At 40.8% G+C, this 17222-nt stretch overlaps 2 protein-coding genes across 2 annotated transcripts; one reads left to right on the forward strand and one right to left on the reverse strand.

Annotated features, from left to right (window-relative positions):
- Nucleotides 1-557: 557 nt before the first annotated feature.
- Nucleotides 558-8217, reverse strand: LOC141907911 (glycerol kinase 3-like). Its single transcript, XM_074797671.1, has 15 exons — nt 8131-8217; nt 7731-7804; nt 7290-7396; nt 6478-6555; nt 5847-5926; nt 5620-5757; nt 5024-5133; nt 4385-4487; nt 4186-4296; nt 3933-4013; nt 3530-3705; nt 2753-2958; nt 2157-2300; nt 1550-1636; nt 558-1441 (listed from the first exon to the last, which is right to left on the reverse strand). The coding sequence occupies exons 1-15, from the start codon at nt 8215-8217 to the stop codon at nt 1350-1352; spliced, it is 1674 nt and encodes a 557-aa protein (XP_074653772.1). The 3' UTR covers nt 558-1349.
- A 419-nt stretch (nt 8218-8636) lies between these two features.
- On the forward strand, nt 8637-16956 carry LOC141907481 (uncharacterized). Its single transcript, XM_074797137.1, has 7 exons — nt 8637-11074; nt 11688-11804; nt 12491-12610; nt 12707-12808; nt 13836-14037; nt 14885-15016; nt 15150-16956. Exons 1-7 carry the CDS (start codon nt 8881-8883, stop codon nt 15301-15303), a joined length of 3021 nt encoding a protein of 1006 aa, XP_074653238.1. The 5' UTR covers nt 8637-8880; the 3' UTR covers nt 15304-16956.
- Nucleotides 16957-17222: the final 266 nt, after the last annotated feature.

The following is a 17222-nucleotide window of genomic DNA, read 5'->3' on the forward strand; positions in this document are numbered from 1 at the left end:
TATTGACTTCTTTAGATTCAAGCGTCAATTATTTTGCTTTAGTTGAAACGAAATACTCGAAACTACACTCATCAATGAAAACTTCTCGGACATTTTTTCTTATAAAATGTTTGATGTTTCATAAGTTGAGTTTAGAGTATTTAGTCCGGCGTGCACGGTGTACTTCCGAAATTAGAATGGTTTTTGCCGGTACATAATAAGACCGAAGTAATGGTTCGTTCAGATCCGATACAATGTTGGTACCCTCCTTTCGTAGGAGCCTTCCATGGCTATTTATCAAGATTTATTGCATATTATTTGATTATAGCCGAAACGTTGCTCTTTAGACGAGACAATTTAGAAATATCGGTTATGCACCTAAATTATAGTTGATATGAATCTATCATAAGAGATTAATTAGTAGGATTACGGATTATCCGTAAATTACTTTATCCGTTCTTAGTCTCTTGCCGCGAAGTGGGAATTCTTCGTGTTCTAATCTCAACCTGCTTTTCATCAAATATCCAATCAAAAAATCCAGAAACAATTTATTACCAATAATTTAAGGTGTACCTTTATTTAGTTAATACTTCAGTGATCGACCATGTGAAATACATAAGGCATTTACTCTGCAGAGATCATAGAAACAAAGTGAGAGAAATATGTGAATTAAGCCGTTTAACATTTAAAAATTTGACATTTAAATAAATAAATGACCACAAATTTTACTCTGTTTTCAGTAAAAAAGAAGTTTCTTTTTCAATACAACCAGATTGTTCAAATTTCTATTTTGACTGTATTCACTAAATTGAATTATAGCTTCTTTTAAATCAAAAACTACCAATGAATTATCTTCGATCAGCTACAACTGAACCCAATATTACCTTAAATCATTTATTACAAAAATCAGTTCTAAAAAATTACATACAAAATCGACTACATTATTGTACTATTAACTACAATTAACATCTAAATAACATCTTTCAGTGGAATGTGGTGAAATCTAAATTACGTATTTTGATTCTATCTTGCAAGAAAAAACTCTCATGGCAGGGATACCAGGGGTTGGTAGATCACTATAGGAACTGAAATCAACTCCAGAAAAAATTCGACTCCAGTTTATGGACGGTTCTCTACACGTTCATACAGTTCTTCTGAGACTCCAGCATGGGCAAAACCTCAAAATAGGGCGGCCCCAGCCTGTGATACCCGGTAGTGAGGCCCAGCACCGACTGAGCCCTTACACAGCTCCAGCGTCCGCTGCATGGCCTCCAGTGTCCACTACGAGAGGTCCAGCAAGGCTCCAGCATCCGCTGTGCTCTAGGAACTCATTTTAATAGCACCATTCTACATAATTATCACAAAAATCATCATCTATTGTTGAGTATTTCTATAGCGACCGCCAGCCCGAATCCGAAAAAGACGAACAGTCCAAACGGTGCAGCGGTAGTCAGGACGATATCTAGACTTGAGAAAATTCAAAATAAAAGAGAAATATTAAAAATATATCAATTATCAGTAGCTCCTCCTGGTGGTGAATGAGAGGTTTGAATACGATGTTTATATGTACCTCGGTTCTGATTATTGTCACTAGGGGGCACCCAATGTTTCGATCGTTTAACGGCTTCGTTCCATCTTTCGAAACGATCGTCACGATCTAAAAATACAACAGACAAAAACTTCACAACAAACACGGCAGTTATTAAAACAGTTATAGGTGACATTTTTGTCACTTAGAAACCAGATCTCGAACCATACGCCCCCATTTGTTTTCATGGTGATAATTTTTGTCACTTAAAACAGGACCAGAACTTTTCACATCTCAAAAGGCACTAATAAGCACACTCCACACTGAAATGCACCAATTTTTTTTTCAAACGAAAAAGGCCGCACCACAGGGTCTTGACACAAAAGGATTTTGACCCCAGTATCCTAGGTACTATATATAAAAAGACTATTTTTTTTAAAGTATTTTTATATATAGTACCTAGGATACTGGGGTCAAAATCCTTTTGCGTCAAGTCCCTGAGGGCCACACAAAAGATTTGACAGAATTACATAATTCCCCCTCGATCCTCCTCTGTGTCTGTCATAACAACGTTTTTATCTTAAATGACATTAATTCAACAACTACATAAAAGAAAATATTTCTTGTTTCTGGTGCAACACACACTGACCTTGTTGAGTGATTGTGGGCAAGAACGTGTCGGTCGTGATTTTAGACAGTTCAGAATCATCCAAACACCAGACATCGACTCCTTCGGCGCAACCGGCAGCCATAGCGGCTCCTAGGGCTGTGGTCTCGGGCATAGCCGGGCGAACTATCAAATAAAACAATCAAAATCATCATCTATCATTTTACTTTCTCTGACAAAGACTAAATTATTTCTGAGTTGATTTTAAGTCAATGAATTCATAAACAATGCAAAGTTAAGTAAGCAATAGCAAATAAACTAAAATTTGATTTAAACTTTTTCGTGAGATCTGATTTTTTTTTTCGTGAGAACTTATTTTTCAACCAGTGTCAGTTTGACTTTACAAACAACCCCAAATCTCTGTCTAACTTACCAACAGATATAGGTACACAGCTCCGCGATATTGTACTGAACAGTACCGAGGAACCCCAAATCTCTTTCTACTAACTCACTGACACTGACAGGTATAGGTTTACTGAATACCCCAGACTATGGTGCAGCAATACTGGACTGAACAGTACCCAGGAACTGAGGTTGAATCCGCCCCTAAAGCTCTAAATCTCTCCTCACTAACTTACCGACTGGAATACCAGCTAAATCAGCTTGTATTTGCATCAACAATGAATTATTAGTCATGCCACCATCGACCTGTAGAGAAGTGATCGGAATTCCGCTATCCCGGTTCATCGCGTTCAGTAGTTCTCGTGTTTGAAAGCTGACGGCTTCCAGAGTGGCGCGCGCCAGGTGACACTTATTAGTAAACTGTGTCAAACCACAGATAGTTCTAGAAATATAAACAATGAAATATCAAATAACCACCTGCAGGGGCCGGTTGCTCAAAAGTTGGTTAAAATATCCAGCAGATAAATACCATAGGGGTCATTCATTTATTACGTATGCATTAGGGGAGGGGGAGGGGGTCAGTGCAATTGCGTACTGTAATGCTTAATGTATATGAAAAAATGGCCGATTTTGCGTACAGAGGGGGAGGGGGGTTGAAAAATTCAAATTTTATGCGTACGTAATAAATGAATGATCCCATAGTAACAGTGAAGTTTTAATTGTCACCATGTCAACTATCCGCTGGTTACTCTAACCAACATTTGAGCAACTGGCCTCAGGTATGAGATATCGACAAATTGAGATTTATAAACCAAGTTATGATGATAAATAAATGAATAATCCGTTGAACTACAAATGCAGTTAACTTTGCTCAAGTCAAAACTTATCTGATTTGGATAATTCAAACAGGCCTATAGAATCGGAAAATATTCCAGTTGAACGGGTTATCTTTGACTTGAGCAGAGTCTATTCACTCACGAGGTAAAACTTGAGTATTTTAATTCCTTTCTTACCCGCGAGCGTCTGATTCCCAATGAGGACAGAATAATCCCGAGAATGCTGGAACAAAGTAACAGCCATGAGTTGTGTCGACTCGTTCAGCTAATGTCTCAATATCTGATGAAGTTTCGATAATCCCTAAATTATCTCTTAACCATCGCACAGCAGCTCCGGCTATAGCTACAGAACCCTGAAATACAAATACACACAAATAAATATTACAACTAGAACCCGGTTCTAAATCAGCTCAGGCTATAGCTACAGAACCCTGAAATATAAATAAATATTACTAATACAATATTGGCAACAAATTTCAACCAACATCCGTGAAACAGGATCCAAAACTGTGGGACAGAGTCCTCCAGTATAGACAGTGTAGAAGATACAATGTAGGTTTAAACAACCTACTGTGCCTACCTCTAATGCGTAAGTCGTAGGTTTATTTTTGCCTAGTTTATACGCCACTGTTGTTAATAATCCATGTTCGGAGACTACAGCCTTAAAATACACAAACAAATAAATCATTTTAACTTAATGCAGGATAAGACCACCGTTGGATGATAACTAATGTGAATTCATCCGGTTTATGAGAAATAAAACATCATAATTTACATGTAAAGACTGATCTGAATTGAGCAGGTTTGACTGTAGATATTGAATGCAAACTTACATCTAAACCAGTATTGTATAAAAGGAAACATCCAGTTCCGTACGTGTTCTTAGCTTGACCGCTCTTAAAACAACACTGGCCAACTAGAGCCGCTTGTTGGTCGCCTAAAATCTGAAAATAATCATTAAAACGTTTAATAACAGTTGATATTCTGAACTCCCCACGCCGGATCGGCAGATACACTACCACCGGTACTTACTCCAGATATCGGAACTCCGGATAAAACTCCCGTCGAAATGTGACCGTAAATTTCAGCCGAACTGTGAATTTCAGGTAGGATTGAAACAGGAACATCAAAAAACCTACAGCAACAAAAACACATTGATTACATTCACATATGACAAACAATCAAAGTGAATGAAAATTATATCACAAAATTCTTAAGTTTTAAGTCGTAATTGGATAAGTCGTCACATTACTGAACTCATAGGCCTATCTTTATTTTTGAGTCCTAATTTGTATTTCTAATTCTATTTACTAAGTGTAAGTCATCATTTGGATAAATCGTCACATTACTGAAGTCATCTCTATTTTTTAGTCTCAATTTGTATTTCTAATTCAATTCACTAAGTGTAAGTCATCATTTGGATAAGTCGTCACATTACTGAAGTCATCTCTATTGTGAGTCTCAATTTATATTTCTAATTCAATTCACTAAGTGTAAGTCATCATTTGAATAAGTCGTCACATTACTGAAGTCATCTCTATTTTTAGTCTCAATTTGTATTTCTAATTCAATTCACTAAATATAAGTCATCATTTGGATGATTAACAATCATGGTCCGAACTGTGATGACTTCAGCAGGGAATGTTTCACTCTAGATTTTTTTTCACTTACCGACAAAGTTGTTGATCCCATTTCAACTGATGAATATTCATGAGCATCGTACGACTGGCGTTAGTGACATCAGTAACATGTTTACCCCCGTCTATACCTCCTGTCATATTCTATAAATACACCATCAAACATTACTACATCTCCTTACTAGGAAACTGTATTATGAAATACAGATATAGTGGCCGCTGATCTACAGTAGACAGCCTGCGCTACCCTGGATCTTGCGGGACCAATGATAGATATTCTCGGAGGTAGCAAGTGAATAAGCAAGGCAGTTGGAGCAATGAACGATCTGGATCATCACGCAAATTGGAGCGGGAAAATTGTTAACATTTTATCACCTGGGCACGTGTTAATCCAAGGTAATCAGCTCCGTGATAATCAGTGGCAATCGAAACAATGACTTACAGCGGCTGCAGTTGCTCAAAAAAGTTGTTTTGAGTTAACCAGTGGATAATTGACATAGTGAAAATTAAAAGTTCATCGTAACTATGGTATTTATCCATTGGTTATCTTTAACCAACTTTTGAGCAACCGGCCCCGGGGAGTGTCCACTATCACTACGTTGATGACAGACACACTGTAGTATAACTTACCCAAACGAGCCAACTGTCGACAGTACCAAACATCAATCGATCATTATCTAACGCGACTCGCGCCTCGTCACAATTATCCAACAACCAACGTAACTTAACAGCGCTGAAATACGTCGCTATCGGCAACCCGCATAACGACTACAACACAATACATCATCGATATATTAGCGATCAATTTCGATGTTTTTTGACGATGAATGTTAGCGCTGGGACACATTGACTCTTACCCTCAGACAATCTTTGTGGCGTTGAGCTGAGTTTTGTATTAATTTGTCCACAGTATCGGCAGTTCTAACATCTAACCAAACTGTCAACATACAATAGATTACAATCAATCAACAAACTAGCCAACAGTGCAAGTATAAAACTTGAATTCTTTTGTGTGAGTTAACAGTGTTCTTACAGATCAGCCAAATATTTCCCTATTTTTCCGGAACCCTTGAACAGAAATTCCCTGGTTAAATTACAAGATATCCTCAGTGTTTTTTATCAAGAAGTTCCTTGAGCCACTCGTCATCAGCAAGAACAACAAGACACCAACAATTCCCTGAACTTTCCCTGAATAAATTATAAGATATCCTCAGTGAGGGTTGTTTCTTATCAAGAGGTTCCTTGTGTCACTCGTCACCAGCAAGAACAACAAGACACCAACAATTCCCTGAACTTTCCCTGAATAAATTATAAGATATTCTCAGTGGGGGATGTTTCTTATCAAGAGGTTCCTCGTGTCACTCGACTCATCACCAGCAAGACACCAACAAATTCCCTGAACGCTTCCCCGATTTTTGGAAGAGTCAGAATTCCCTGATTTCGCTGATCTGTAAGAGTCCCGGGGATGGAGGAAGATGATGAACTTACCGATTGCATTATAGAGAGGTTTACCGGTAACCCGGTCCCAGATCACTGTTGTCTCACGTTGGTTCGTGATCCCTACAGCTACAAAAATAGAAACAACAGGTCATTACCGTAAACTACCTTATAACTCATGCAAAACTTTCTTATAATTTTACTCAAGTAGCTTTATGATAATCAAGTTCAGTAACCGACAACAGTGGAACTGGCTCCAGAGTTCATAGTTAACTCTAACTCACAACTGTGGAACTGGCTCCAGAGTTCATAGTTAACTCTAACTCACAACAGTGGAACTGGCTCCAGAGTTCATAGTTAACTCTAACTCACAACTGGAGAACTGGATCCTGAGTTCAGAGTTAACTCTAACTCACAACTGTGGAACTGGATCCTGAGTTCATAGTTAACACTAACTCACAACTGTGGAACTGGATCCTGAGTTCAGAGTAAACTCTAACTCACAACTGTGGAACTGGATCCTGAGTTCAGAGTAAACTCTAACTCACAACTGTGGAACTGGCTCCAGAGTTCATAGTTAACTCTAACTCACAACAGTGGAACTGGCTCCAGAGTTCATAGTTAACTCTAACTCACAACTGTGGAACTGGCTCCAGAGTTCATAGTTAACTCTAACTCACAACTGTGGAACTGGATTCTGAGTTCAGAGTAAACTCTAACTCACAACTGTGGAACTGGATCCTGAGTTCAGAGATAACTCTAACTCACAACTGTGGAACTGGATCCTGATTTCAGAGTTAACTCTAACTTACAACTGTTGCACCAGTTACAGACAGATAGAGCGTATAAATATCAAACTGTACCCTTGATATCACGGTGATCAATATTCAATGCTTTCAGATTCTCCACTGATTTCTCAATACATTCATTCACTGAACTCAGAATCTCGCATGGATTCTGTTCGACCCATCTGGAAAAAAAAATAAGAAAACAATTGAATTAGGACAGACGGACGACAAGCGATCCTGTGTTTGCCACTGAACTTAAGTTGTCAAATAGCCTTTCAAATATTCGGGTTGAAAAGTGCACTTCAATCGCGCCCAGGCGTCTCTGTGAGTAAAAAGTAGTTTTCTTGAGACCACCCACTTTGCTTCGTGCGCCCTCTGCCAGAATTCCCGGATCTGTCATACATCGCCAACAGAAAGTTTTTAAAAGACTATCAATTGAATTCAATTTCACCGGCACCAGTCAGTACTCAAACTCGTATCCCTACCCAACAACAGCGATGATAAGTTTGAACTTACCCCTCTTTAGGATAGATAAGTTTCAGTTCTGTTTGATGATAAGTCAGTAATTCAGCAGTAGAACTGTCGAATATCTACAATTAGAAATATATAAAACACTATTTTACACACAGACAGAGGATAGTCAGTAACCTGTCAGTGGTTTAGTTTCACGATGGGATATTTTCACAAAGCCCATCCGATTATAAAAAGCTTACCACCAACGATTACGTAACTAACTAAGTCGAGGACTAATTAGGAGGACAGGAGGACTAAAGTGGACGTGGTGGATGGAGGATGGATGGGGATGGACGGAGGGCGGTGCCCCTCAACAACAACACACTGCGCTCCTTTACCCAAATATCAAGACTCTTCAGCTCAGAATCTCAATCGGTAGATGTTAAAATGAGAGTTAACTTACTAAAACTCGACTGCTACTGGTGCCTTGATCAACCGCCGCTATCAAATTCCTACCACTAACGCCGCCACCGCCGCAATCAGCCGCCATCTTTATCACAAATACAGCCGAATAAAGTCTGGATTGAATTGAATCGCCGATGTTTCAGCTGAAAATTTTCCTCTTCGTAACCCTAGGGTTAGGGTTAGCCTGATACTGCTCAATGCGTTACAACAACTCTCGCTGGACACCAGTCCACCCGCCGAGGACTAAACCTCTTAACACGCACCTCAGCTAGCTACTCCAACGTTTACAGGCCACTTTAGAAATTGTTAACTCAGCAATTAACACGAAACGATAATCTATCATAATCTTGATTGCCATTGATAAACAATGAAGTGAGGATTAATCTTCAGCGGATTATTATTGTTTTGCTACTACAGATTGTTGATTCAATTGAAATTATCTTTTTCAAGGAATGTTATCGGGGATACCCATGACGTCATCGAGGACATCGGCTTCGACCGAGGGAAACCCCTCCCGTCAATGACAGATCAAGAGAAAATCGTGTTATTTTTGCGCTGTTTGTCGATCAAGTGCGTTTATTGAACGCGACAATCTTTCACAATCATCTGTAGTGTATAATCATGTGATCGTCGTTTTGAAATCGATTGAAAAATGATTTGGATGCGCAGCAGCAGGAATTAGAATTTAAATACAGAATTCAATTCTATTCTAAACACAGATTGCGGAAATGATGTTGAATGTTGTGTGATGTTTGAAGTTTTGTCGTGGTTTACAAGAAAAACTGGTCATTCCACAAAACAGAGCAGCAGTAGCAGCAGCACCTCCCCAACCCTGTCAACTCCCACCCCAACCCCGTCAAACCCTCCTCCAACCCAGTCACCTGCCACAGGTTGCTGTAAATCATTAATCTGCTCCGAGCAAACAACAATGAACGAAGACAGTAACAGTTGCTACGGAGATGATAATAGAATCGCTCGGGACGCTACAACAACAGTAGAGGAAAATGAGGAGGATTTTACATCATCATCAGCTTTATTAAAACCCGGACTGGGGATCGTTCCATCTCAACCACACCCTCCTCTTCCCAAAACTAGTCACCCGCCTACCCAAACTAGTCAGCCTCCTTCCCAAAATAGTCACCCTTCCCAAACTGCCTCCCCTCTTCAAAATAGTCACCCCCCTCCCCAAACTGGTCAGCCTCCCCAAACTAGTAACCCTCCTTCCCAAACTTATCACCCTCCCCAGCCTGGCCACCCTCCCCTTACTGGTCACCCTCCTCCAAAAACTGCCTCCCTTCTCCAAAACAGTCACCCTCCCCAAACTAGCCATCCTATTCCCCAGTCAGTCAGCCACCCCCCAGCTCCCCAGTCAGTCAGCCACCCCCCAGCTCCCCAGTCAGTCAGCCACCCCCCTGTTCCCCAGTCAGTCAGCCACCCCCCAGCTCCCCAGTCAGTCAGCCACCCCCCTGTTCCACAGTCAGTCAGCCACCCCCCAGCTCCCCAGTCAGTCAGCCACCCCCCTGCTCCCCAGTCAGTCAGCCACCCCCCAGCTCCCCCTGCTAGTATGTATCAGTATCTACAGCGAAGTTTATTTGATCGCACTATCTCGTCGAGTAGTGAAGAACTATCACTGGGTGATAGTTTTAATAGTATCACCAGCCCCGGTATGGAGTCCGTGCCGCCGCCACCGTGCGATAGTGTAGACGGCGTCGCTAACGACAGTCCCGTTAAAAAGGCTCGAGTTCAACACCAACACATGAGTATCCATAGCAACGGCGACAACAATGCCTTCATCAAACCGACGACGGATGAAATAAAAGATTTACCGATTATCAGATTCCACCCGGCGTCGACCGGGTTGAGGATGCTGACGAGTTTATCCGATACGGAAAGCGTTTGTAGCACTCCGAGTCCGGATACTCCGGCCGCCGGAGGAGGCGGAGGAGGCGGAAGTCTGCCCGGAGGATTCTACGATTTCACTAATTCATCGGTGAGAACTAAACGCGCAAAGATGAATCGCTATAGCGTCGAGGAGGTTCTCGACAATCTCGCGGTGAGGATTCCTCGTCTGTTCGAACGCAACGATTATAAACACGAATTCCTCGCCGATTTACAATTCGTTAAACGCAGAACGTCCTGGTCGCCGGACGAAACATTCCGTCTGAAAATAGCCGATAAACTCATCGAATTAAACATAGTCGATTTATTCATTAGAATCTGGAACTCGATTCACGACGACGACGAAGAGAATCGGGAGATTCACGAATCACCGGTCGGTTTAAAGAACATCGTTCAAATCGTGATTATTCTGTGGAATACGAGTGATATCTCGCGACAACTGTGTCGACAAATTACCGACAAGGGATGCCTACAATTAGGATTAATGGACTTGAAATCGGCTGAGTTCGCGTTACAGAAACTCGGTAATGATAACAAGTTGTATTACGTAAAAGGATTACTCGGAATAATGCACAACGTTTGTCGTCACGACGACGGGAATTCCCGGGAGGTATTCCGTAGCGCGGATGCGGTCGCCATTTTACAGTCCTATCTACCCGTCCGGTCTTTAGTGATACGTACTAAAGTTCTGCTGATATTATCGTACCTCCTCGACGAGACGGAAAACGATATTCTCAACGCCGACGATCAGAATATCTCGTTTTTTATCGATATTTTACGAGCGGCTCTGAATTCGGATTCTCATTTCAGTAAAGATTACGGGTTTCACGCGAGCGAGATCGTCGACGGTTTAAATCATCTCGCGGCTAACGACTCGAATAAAACACGTATCGTCGCTAACAACGCGTTACCGTTATACGTGCGCTTAATAGACGCCGGGTTAACGACTGTAGAGCAACATCTCGCCACCAGGGGGCTCTGGATACTAGCGTTTAATGATGATTGTAAGAAAGCGATTAAGATGCAATCCGGCTGTATGGAAGGTAAGTCATATATTCATCGATTCAGTTTTTAGTTTCGTCTCTCCTCCTACCTCCTCTCTTCTCTTTCCTCCTCTCTTCTCTTTCCTCCTTCCTTCTCTCATCTCTTCTCTTTCCTCCTTCATTCTCTCCTCTTTCCTCATTCATTCTCTCATCTTTCCTCTTTCCTCCTTCCTTCTCTCCTCTTTCCTCCTTCCTCCTCTCTTCTCTTTCCTCCTTCATTCTCTCATCTCTTCTCTTTCCTCCTTCCTTCTTTCATCTCTTCTCTTTCCTCCTTCCTTCTCTCCTGCACATCATGATCCATTTCCACAGTTTTTGAACTGAACTACTTTTCATGATGCATCATGGGAGAGAGGAGAGACAGGAAAGAGCAGAAACAGCGGCTCGGTCAAACGCCCAGTTCTATATTTTATTTCTGCTATGATTTTAATGTTGTTTTGGCTCTTTTCTTTCCTCCTTCCTCCTCTCTAATCTCTCCTCTTTCCTCCTTCCTTCTCTCCTGTGCCTCATGATCTGTAGTAACTGTCCTGAACCCCCCGGCCCCCCCCCCCCCCGGCCCCTGATACATGTTTTATTTCTGCTATAATTTCAAAATGTTGTTTTCAATCTTTTTCAGCTCTTCATCGTTTGTGGAAAACTCACACGGACGAGACGGTACGTCACGCGGCTCGTGGCGCCATCTGGGAGGTGAATGCTTCACATCGACAAATCAGCAGAACTATTGAATTACCGGGTTAGTATTGAATAGTTCCAACTACCGCGTATTGAATAGATCACAATTTATTAGTAGGAATCCGCCAATTAGGACCAAGTGTTGCTCTATTGTAATTTATCAAAGCAACTAGTGGATAACTCTTGAGATAATGACAATTAAAACTGTTTTTTACGTACAGGAGACTCTACCCATATCTGTCCATTCGCTAATCTATTCAAACCAGTAGAATGAAGATTTTCTATCTCTACTGTTAATTTGTCAATGTGAAAAAATCCGAAGATCTATACTGGTCTGAACTGGTAGCACTTTGTCTGTCCTGACACTACTGTACATTATGGTTATTATCCTTAACTCAATGTTGCAGGGTTCGATCTAAACACTTGTCCGATTGCCCGGGACAAGTATATTCTCATCAGGGCAAGTAGGTTATCATTATCACTAGTCCGCCGGGCTAGTGCAATTTTATGTCAGAAAACTTTTTTCCCACTCGATACAACTAACACCAATCGCACTGCCTGTGTAGGGTAAATAGTTTTTGGAGGGGACAAGCGAAATTTCAGATATGCTTGCCCCGGGCAAGTGGCTTTCATTCCTTAGATCGCACCCTGTGTTGTAAGCTGATAAATTGACTAAGGTTTAAATCTCTGAATCTTTTCACAATTTTTCAGCAAATTTATGTATTTTGTGAAATATTTTATTTGTAGAAGCTGCGTCTAATCATATAATGATCAGTTATCAATGGGATTCGAAACCTACGATGATTAAAGTTAAAGATCGTTTGAAACAAGCTAATTATAAAGTATGGATGGATATTGAACATATGAGTGAGTACACGTCACACCCTCCATTTACTCATTTTACTCGAGATCCCGAGATCACTTCGTTACTCGTTGTATTGTTGTCGTTTCGATTGTTTCCAGGCGGTTCTACGTTAGAAGCGATGGCGTTAGCTGTAGAGGGCGCTAGTGTAGTAATAGTGTGTATGTCGCAGAGATATAAAGACAGCCCCAGCTGTAGATCAGGTAACTCCCCCTCCCCCTATCTCTCCCCTCTCTCCCCTTCCCTCTCCTCCCCTCTTCCTCTCCCCTCTCTCTCTCCCTCTCCTCCCCTATCTCTCCCCTCTCTCTCCCCTCTCTCTCCCTCCCTCTTCCTCTCCCCTCTCCCTCCCTCCCTCCCTCCCTCTTCCTCTCCCCTCTCTCCTCTCTCTCCCCCTCCCCTTCCCTCTCCTCCCCATCTCATCTCTCTCTTCCCCTCCCCTTCCCTCTCCTCCCCTATCTCTCCTCTCTCCCTCCCTCTCCCTCCCTCCCCCTATCTCTCCCCCCTCTTTTACCACTTACAATCTCATCGAAATCGAGCTTATTTCAACTGAGTGTATTGTGCCGCCATCTGGTGTGTGCAGCCAGTACCTAATAGACATGCCTGCGAAATCTCTAAGTAAATGATTAGAAGCGATCATTAGCACTATTGAACTGTGAGACTACAAGGAAACATTTCATAATAAGTACTTACACTTTCATACCATAGTGCTGGAGATAATTCCAACTCGGTGCGGTGTATAATCGGCATAACGATATAGTGTGTCTACCTTGCAGTGCGGTGTATTGTCATGTCACTAATATATGCAACTGGAACTGACAACTAACTGAAAACTACACCGATACTGTACATCGCACCACCGGGTGAAAGCGATATAAAGTAGATTATACATCGCATATCAGGGTCCGATCTAAACATTTGTCCGATTGCCCGGGACAAGTATATTCTCATCAGGGCAAGTAGGTTATCATTATCACTAGTCCGCCCGGCTAGTGCAATTTTATGTCAGAAAACTTTTTTCCCACTCGATACAATGGATGATAGTGCCACCAATCAGACTGCCTGTGAAGGGCAAGTAGCTTTTGGAGGGGGCAAGCAAAATTTCAGATTTGCCTGCCCCTGGGCAAGTGGCTTTCATTCCTTAGATCGGACCCTGCATAGGGGGGTAAATACACTGAAAGTCTTTGCGACAGAACGGTATTGTAGCGTTATAGTTTGTTCACGTATTTACAGAGGCAGAATATACATATAGATTGAGGAAAGATGTGATACCTCTGAGGTTGCAGACTAACTACGATCCCGACGGCTGGTTAGGAATGATCGTCGGAACGAGGCTTTATTTCGATATCAGCGATTCCGATCTGTTTGAATCAGCGATGAGAGGGTTAATCAAAGAGCTCGGAGACCGCGGGAAAAATCATCTACAATCTGAAGAGTAAGACTCAATTCCGCCGCACATCTGAACACAGTAACCTGTTCCACAATTCTAAACTCAGTTCCACCAATCACAACTCAGTTCCACAGTTCTGAACTCAGTTCCACAGCTCCAGGATCCTGTTCCACAATTCTCAACTTAATTCCACAGATCTCAACTCAGTTCCACAGTTCCAGGAACCAGTTCCACAGATCTGAACCCATTTCCACAGTAACTGGGTCAAGTTCCTCAGTTCCTGGTCCCAGTTGCACAGTGTGCCAATGGGACTGGATGGTTCAGTTACTAGGACTGGGTTCATTCAGTAACTGTGAACTGGATGGTTCAGTTACTAGGACTGGGTTCATTCAGTAACTGTAGGACTGGATGGTTCAGTTACTAGGACTGGGTTCAGTCAGTAACTGTAGGACTGGATGGTTCAGTTACTAACACTGGGTTCATTCAGTAACTGTGAACTGGATGGTTCAGTTACTAGGACTGGGTTCATTCAGTAACTGTAGGACTGGATGGTTCAGTTACTAGGACTGGGTTCAGTCAGTAACTGTAGGACTGGATGGTTCAGTTACTAGGACTGGGTTCATTCAGTAACTGTAGGACTGGATGGTTCAGTTACTAGGACTGGGTTCAGTCAGTAACTGTAGGACTGGATGGTTCAGTTACTAGGACTGGGTTCATTCAGTAACTGTAGGACTGGATGGTTCAGTTACTAAGACTGGGTTCAGTCAGTAACTGTAGGACTGGATGGTTCAGTTACTAACACTGGGTTCATTCAGTAACTGTAGGACTGGTCTCACTGTTTTCCATGCTGCTCTCTGTGTTAGGATGAATTGTACATGTAATTGATTTTCAGAATTCAAGCCGATCGTCAGTGGTCCGTAGAGCGTAAAATAGCCGACGTACCGGATGGAGGTGTATTGTCATGGCAACAGTCAGACGTCCAGTTCTGGTTAGAACAGAACAACATGAAACAACACTGTGATAAGTGAGTACGGTAGTCATCACTTTTAAACTGTTTGTATTGTTGCAATTTTGAATTTAAGATGTTTTTATTGTTACAGTTTTGAATTTAAACCGTTTGTATTAGTTTTGAATTTAAACTGTTTGTATTGTTGTAGATTTGTAGATTATAACGGCGAGTTGCTATTGGAGATGAAGAGAATGCATCGCGATTGTCCATCATTCCTCTACGATAGTTTACAAAGAGAGATGGATTTCAAACTGAAAGACGTTCTCATTCTATCAGCAGCGCTTACTAAACTACCTACTTAATAAAAAACTAAAATCTGTCAGAACTGCTGGTATACTCATTGACAGCATAGAAATACAGCTCACTGGTCCCTTCCCTCAACCGAGCGACCAGCGGTTTCTGTTTGAGTTTAGAAAATGGAATTTAACTCACATTCAGTTGCGATGGTTTTAAGATTTGTGTTCAAGTTCAGTGATACAGTTAAAGTCCGTTATAATGTCACTGTTTGGACCAATGAAAAACAGGGTGTTATTGCGAATATGGCCTTATAAAGTCTATGAATTATAGACTGAAAAATGTTGGCGTTAAGGGTGAACAATGGCATTAAAAAGAATGACATGGCCTTATAACGTCTATGGTGTTATTGTGAATTGTATTTCCATTGAATTTTCATCAAATTGAGCAAATTCCATCTCTGAACAATGTTAAGAGTGAACACTGGCATTAAAAACGATGACAGCGTTTTAACGGGCTTTGACCATAACTTCAATTAGAAAACGAATTCAAGTTAACAGGAGTCGACTGAGGGTATGATTATTGCAATCAGTCCATCCTTACATAGCTATCTAGCTTTCATACTTAGATCAAAAGCTTCAACTTATGACGTAATGAACTTTTCCTTAAAATAGTGCAAATTGGTGCTTGGTGATATTAACATTGAGATTAGTGAAACTAGTGTTTACAGTACGAGTTTAATTAAAATAGTGTCAAATCATCGTTCATTTCTGTGAATATATCAACCATAGAATATGTGATATGAGTTTAACTGAAGTGTGAATGAATCTGTTGAATATATGTGTCATATCTTCGCTCATATTTGTGAATATATCAATCGTGAAGGGTAAAATGGCGTAAAAGAAATTCATCAGAGGCTGCAGTTGCTCAATTGTTGGTTAGAGAAAACCGATGGATAAATACCAAAGTAAGAATGAAGTTGTCACTGTGTCAACTATCCGCTCGTTAACTCTAACCAACTATTGAGCAACTGCAGCCCCAGGTTTCATGAAAAGCTTAAATGGAAAAGTTTGAATTGTTGTCCTCATCGAAAACGTGAAGTAACCACCAGCAGCAATTAAACCAAAAATTTGAGTAAAACTTTTTCGTGAAACCGGACCTCGGTAGAATGGTGGTTTCTTCCAAAACCGCCTGGTGCTACAAAAAACATATCGCAGAAATGAATCTCAAGGTTTTTTGAGAATCATTATAGCTTGAAATACCAGACATTTCGTCATGCATAAGTCAGGATCCAATTCCATTGTTGTCAGTTAAGATTTGACTTGAGTTGAAATATTTGTAATCATAAAACTCTGAGTTCTATGATGTTTTTTTATTGATTTTTAAATCTAACAGATGAATTTAGAATGGATCCTTTATGGTAATTATAATAGATGAACACGAGATCATCATGACAAACTGTGAAGTTACTCTCAAAACTGGGTTTATTTTAGTTACATTATTATGTTAATTAGAAAGTTGAATCTGTGTGGTGGGAACCTGACCGAGTGCAGAGCTGGGAAGATTCACTGATTCATTGAGTGAAGGGTTGGTTGTTGGTCAGTAACTGGAAGAAAATACCTTTATTGAATATATTTTGGACCCGATTGGTGAAATATGGTTTATTATAAGAAGTAACTGTCAAAATCCGGTTCATAATTCTTTACTTTATTAGTTTTTTTAGATGCATTTACTTTAACTTTTATGTTCAATTATAATTTAATGTCTTCATGTTCGTAATTTATTTGTTTTTAACTGTTTTGTTGTTAATGAAATCAAATAAAAAAAGAATGAAAAAAAGTTTCATTTACATAAAAGACATTTTTTGTATTCTAAATTGAGGTTAAGTACATCTAGCGTGGAAACATATTGTTAAACTTTCAAATCATGGAGTCAATTTTCTCTTTTTAACCCCTGATGGTATGTGCCATCAAAACTCTGAGCTAGG

Source organism: Tubulanus polymorphus, chromosome 6, assembly GCF_964204645.1.
Source record: "Tubulanus polymorphus chromosome 6, tnTubPoly1.2, whole genome shotgun sequence".
Classification (NCBI taxonomy): domain Eukaryota; kingdom Metazoa; phylum Nemertea; class Palaeonemertea; order Tubulaniformes; family Tubulanidae; genus Tubulanus; species Tubulanus polymorphus.

Excerpts from the sequence above, each read along its gene's own strand:
- LOC141907911 (XM_074797671.1), bottom strand. The coding sequence starts at position 8,217 with ATGGCGGCTGATTGCGGCGGTGGCGGCGTTAGTGGTAGGAATTTGATA. Across the intron at positions 6,556-7,289 it reads TGATCACCGTGATATCAAGG|CTGTAGGGATCACGAACCAA; the intron begins GTACAGTTTGAT and ends CTATTTTTGTAG. Across the intron at positions 4,297-4,384 it reads CCGGAGTTCCGATATCTGGA|ATTTTAGGCGACCAACAAGC; the intron begins GTAAGTACCGGT and ends GATTATTTTCAG.
- LOC141907481 (XM_074797137.1), top strand. The coding sequence starts at position 8,881 with ATGTTTGAAGTTTTGTCGTGGTTTACAAGAAAAACTGGTCATTCCACA. Across the intron at positions 11,075-11,687 it reads GCAATCCGGCTGTATGGAAG|CTCTTCATCGTTTGTGGAAA; the intron begins GTAAGTCATATA and ends AATCTTTTTCAG. Across the intron at positions 12,809-13,835 it reads CAGCCCCAGCTGTAGATCAG|AGGCAGAATATACATATAGA; the intron begins GTAACTCCCCCT and ends ACGTATTTACAG.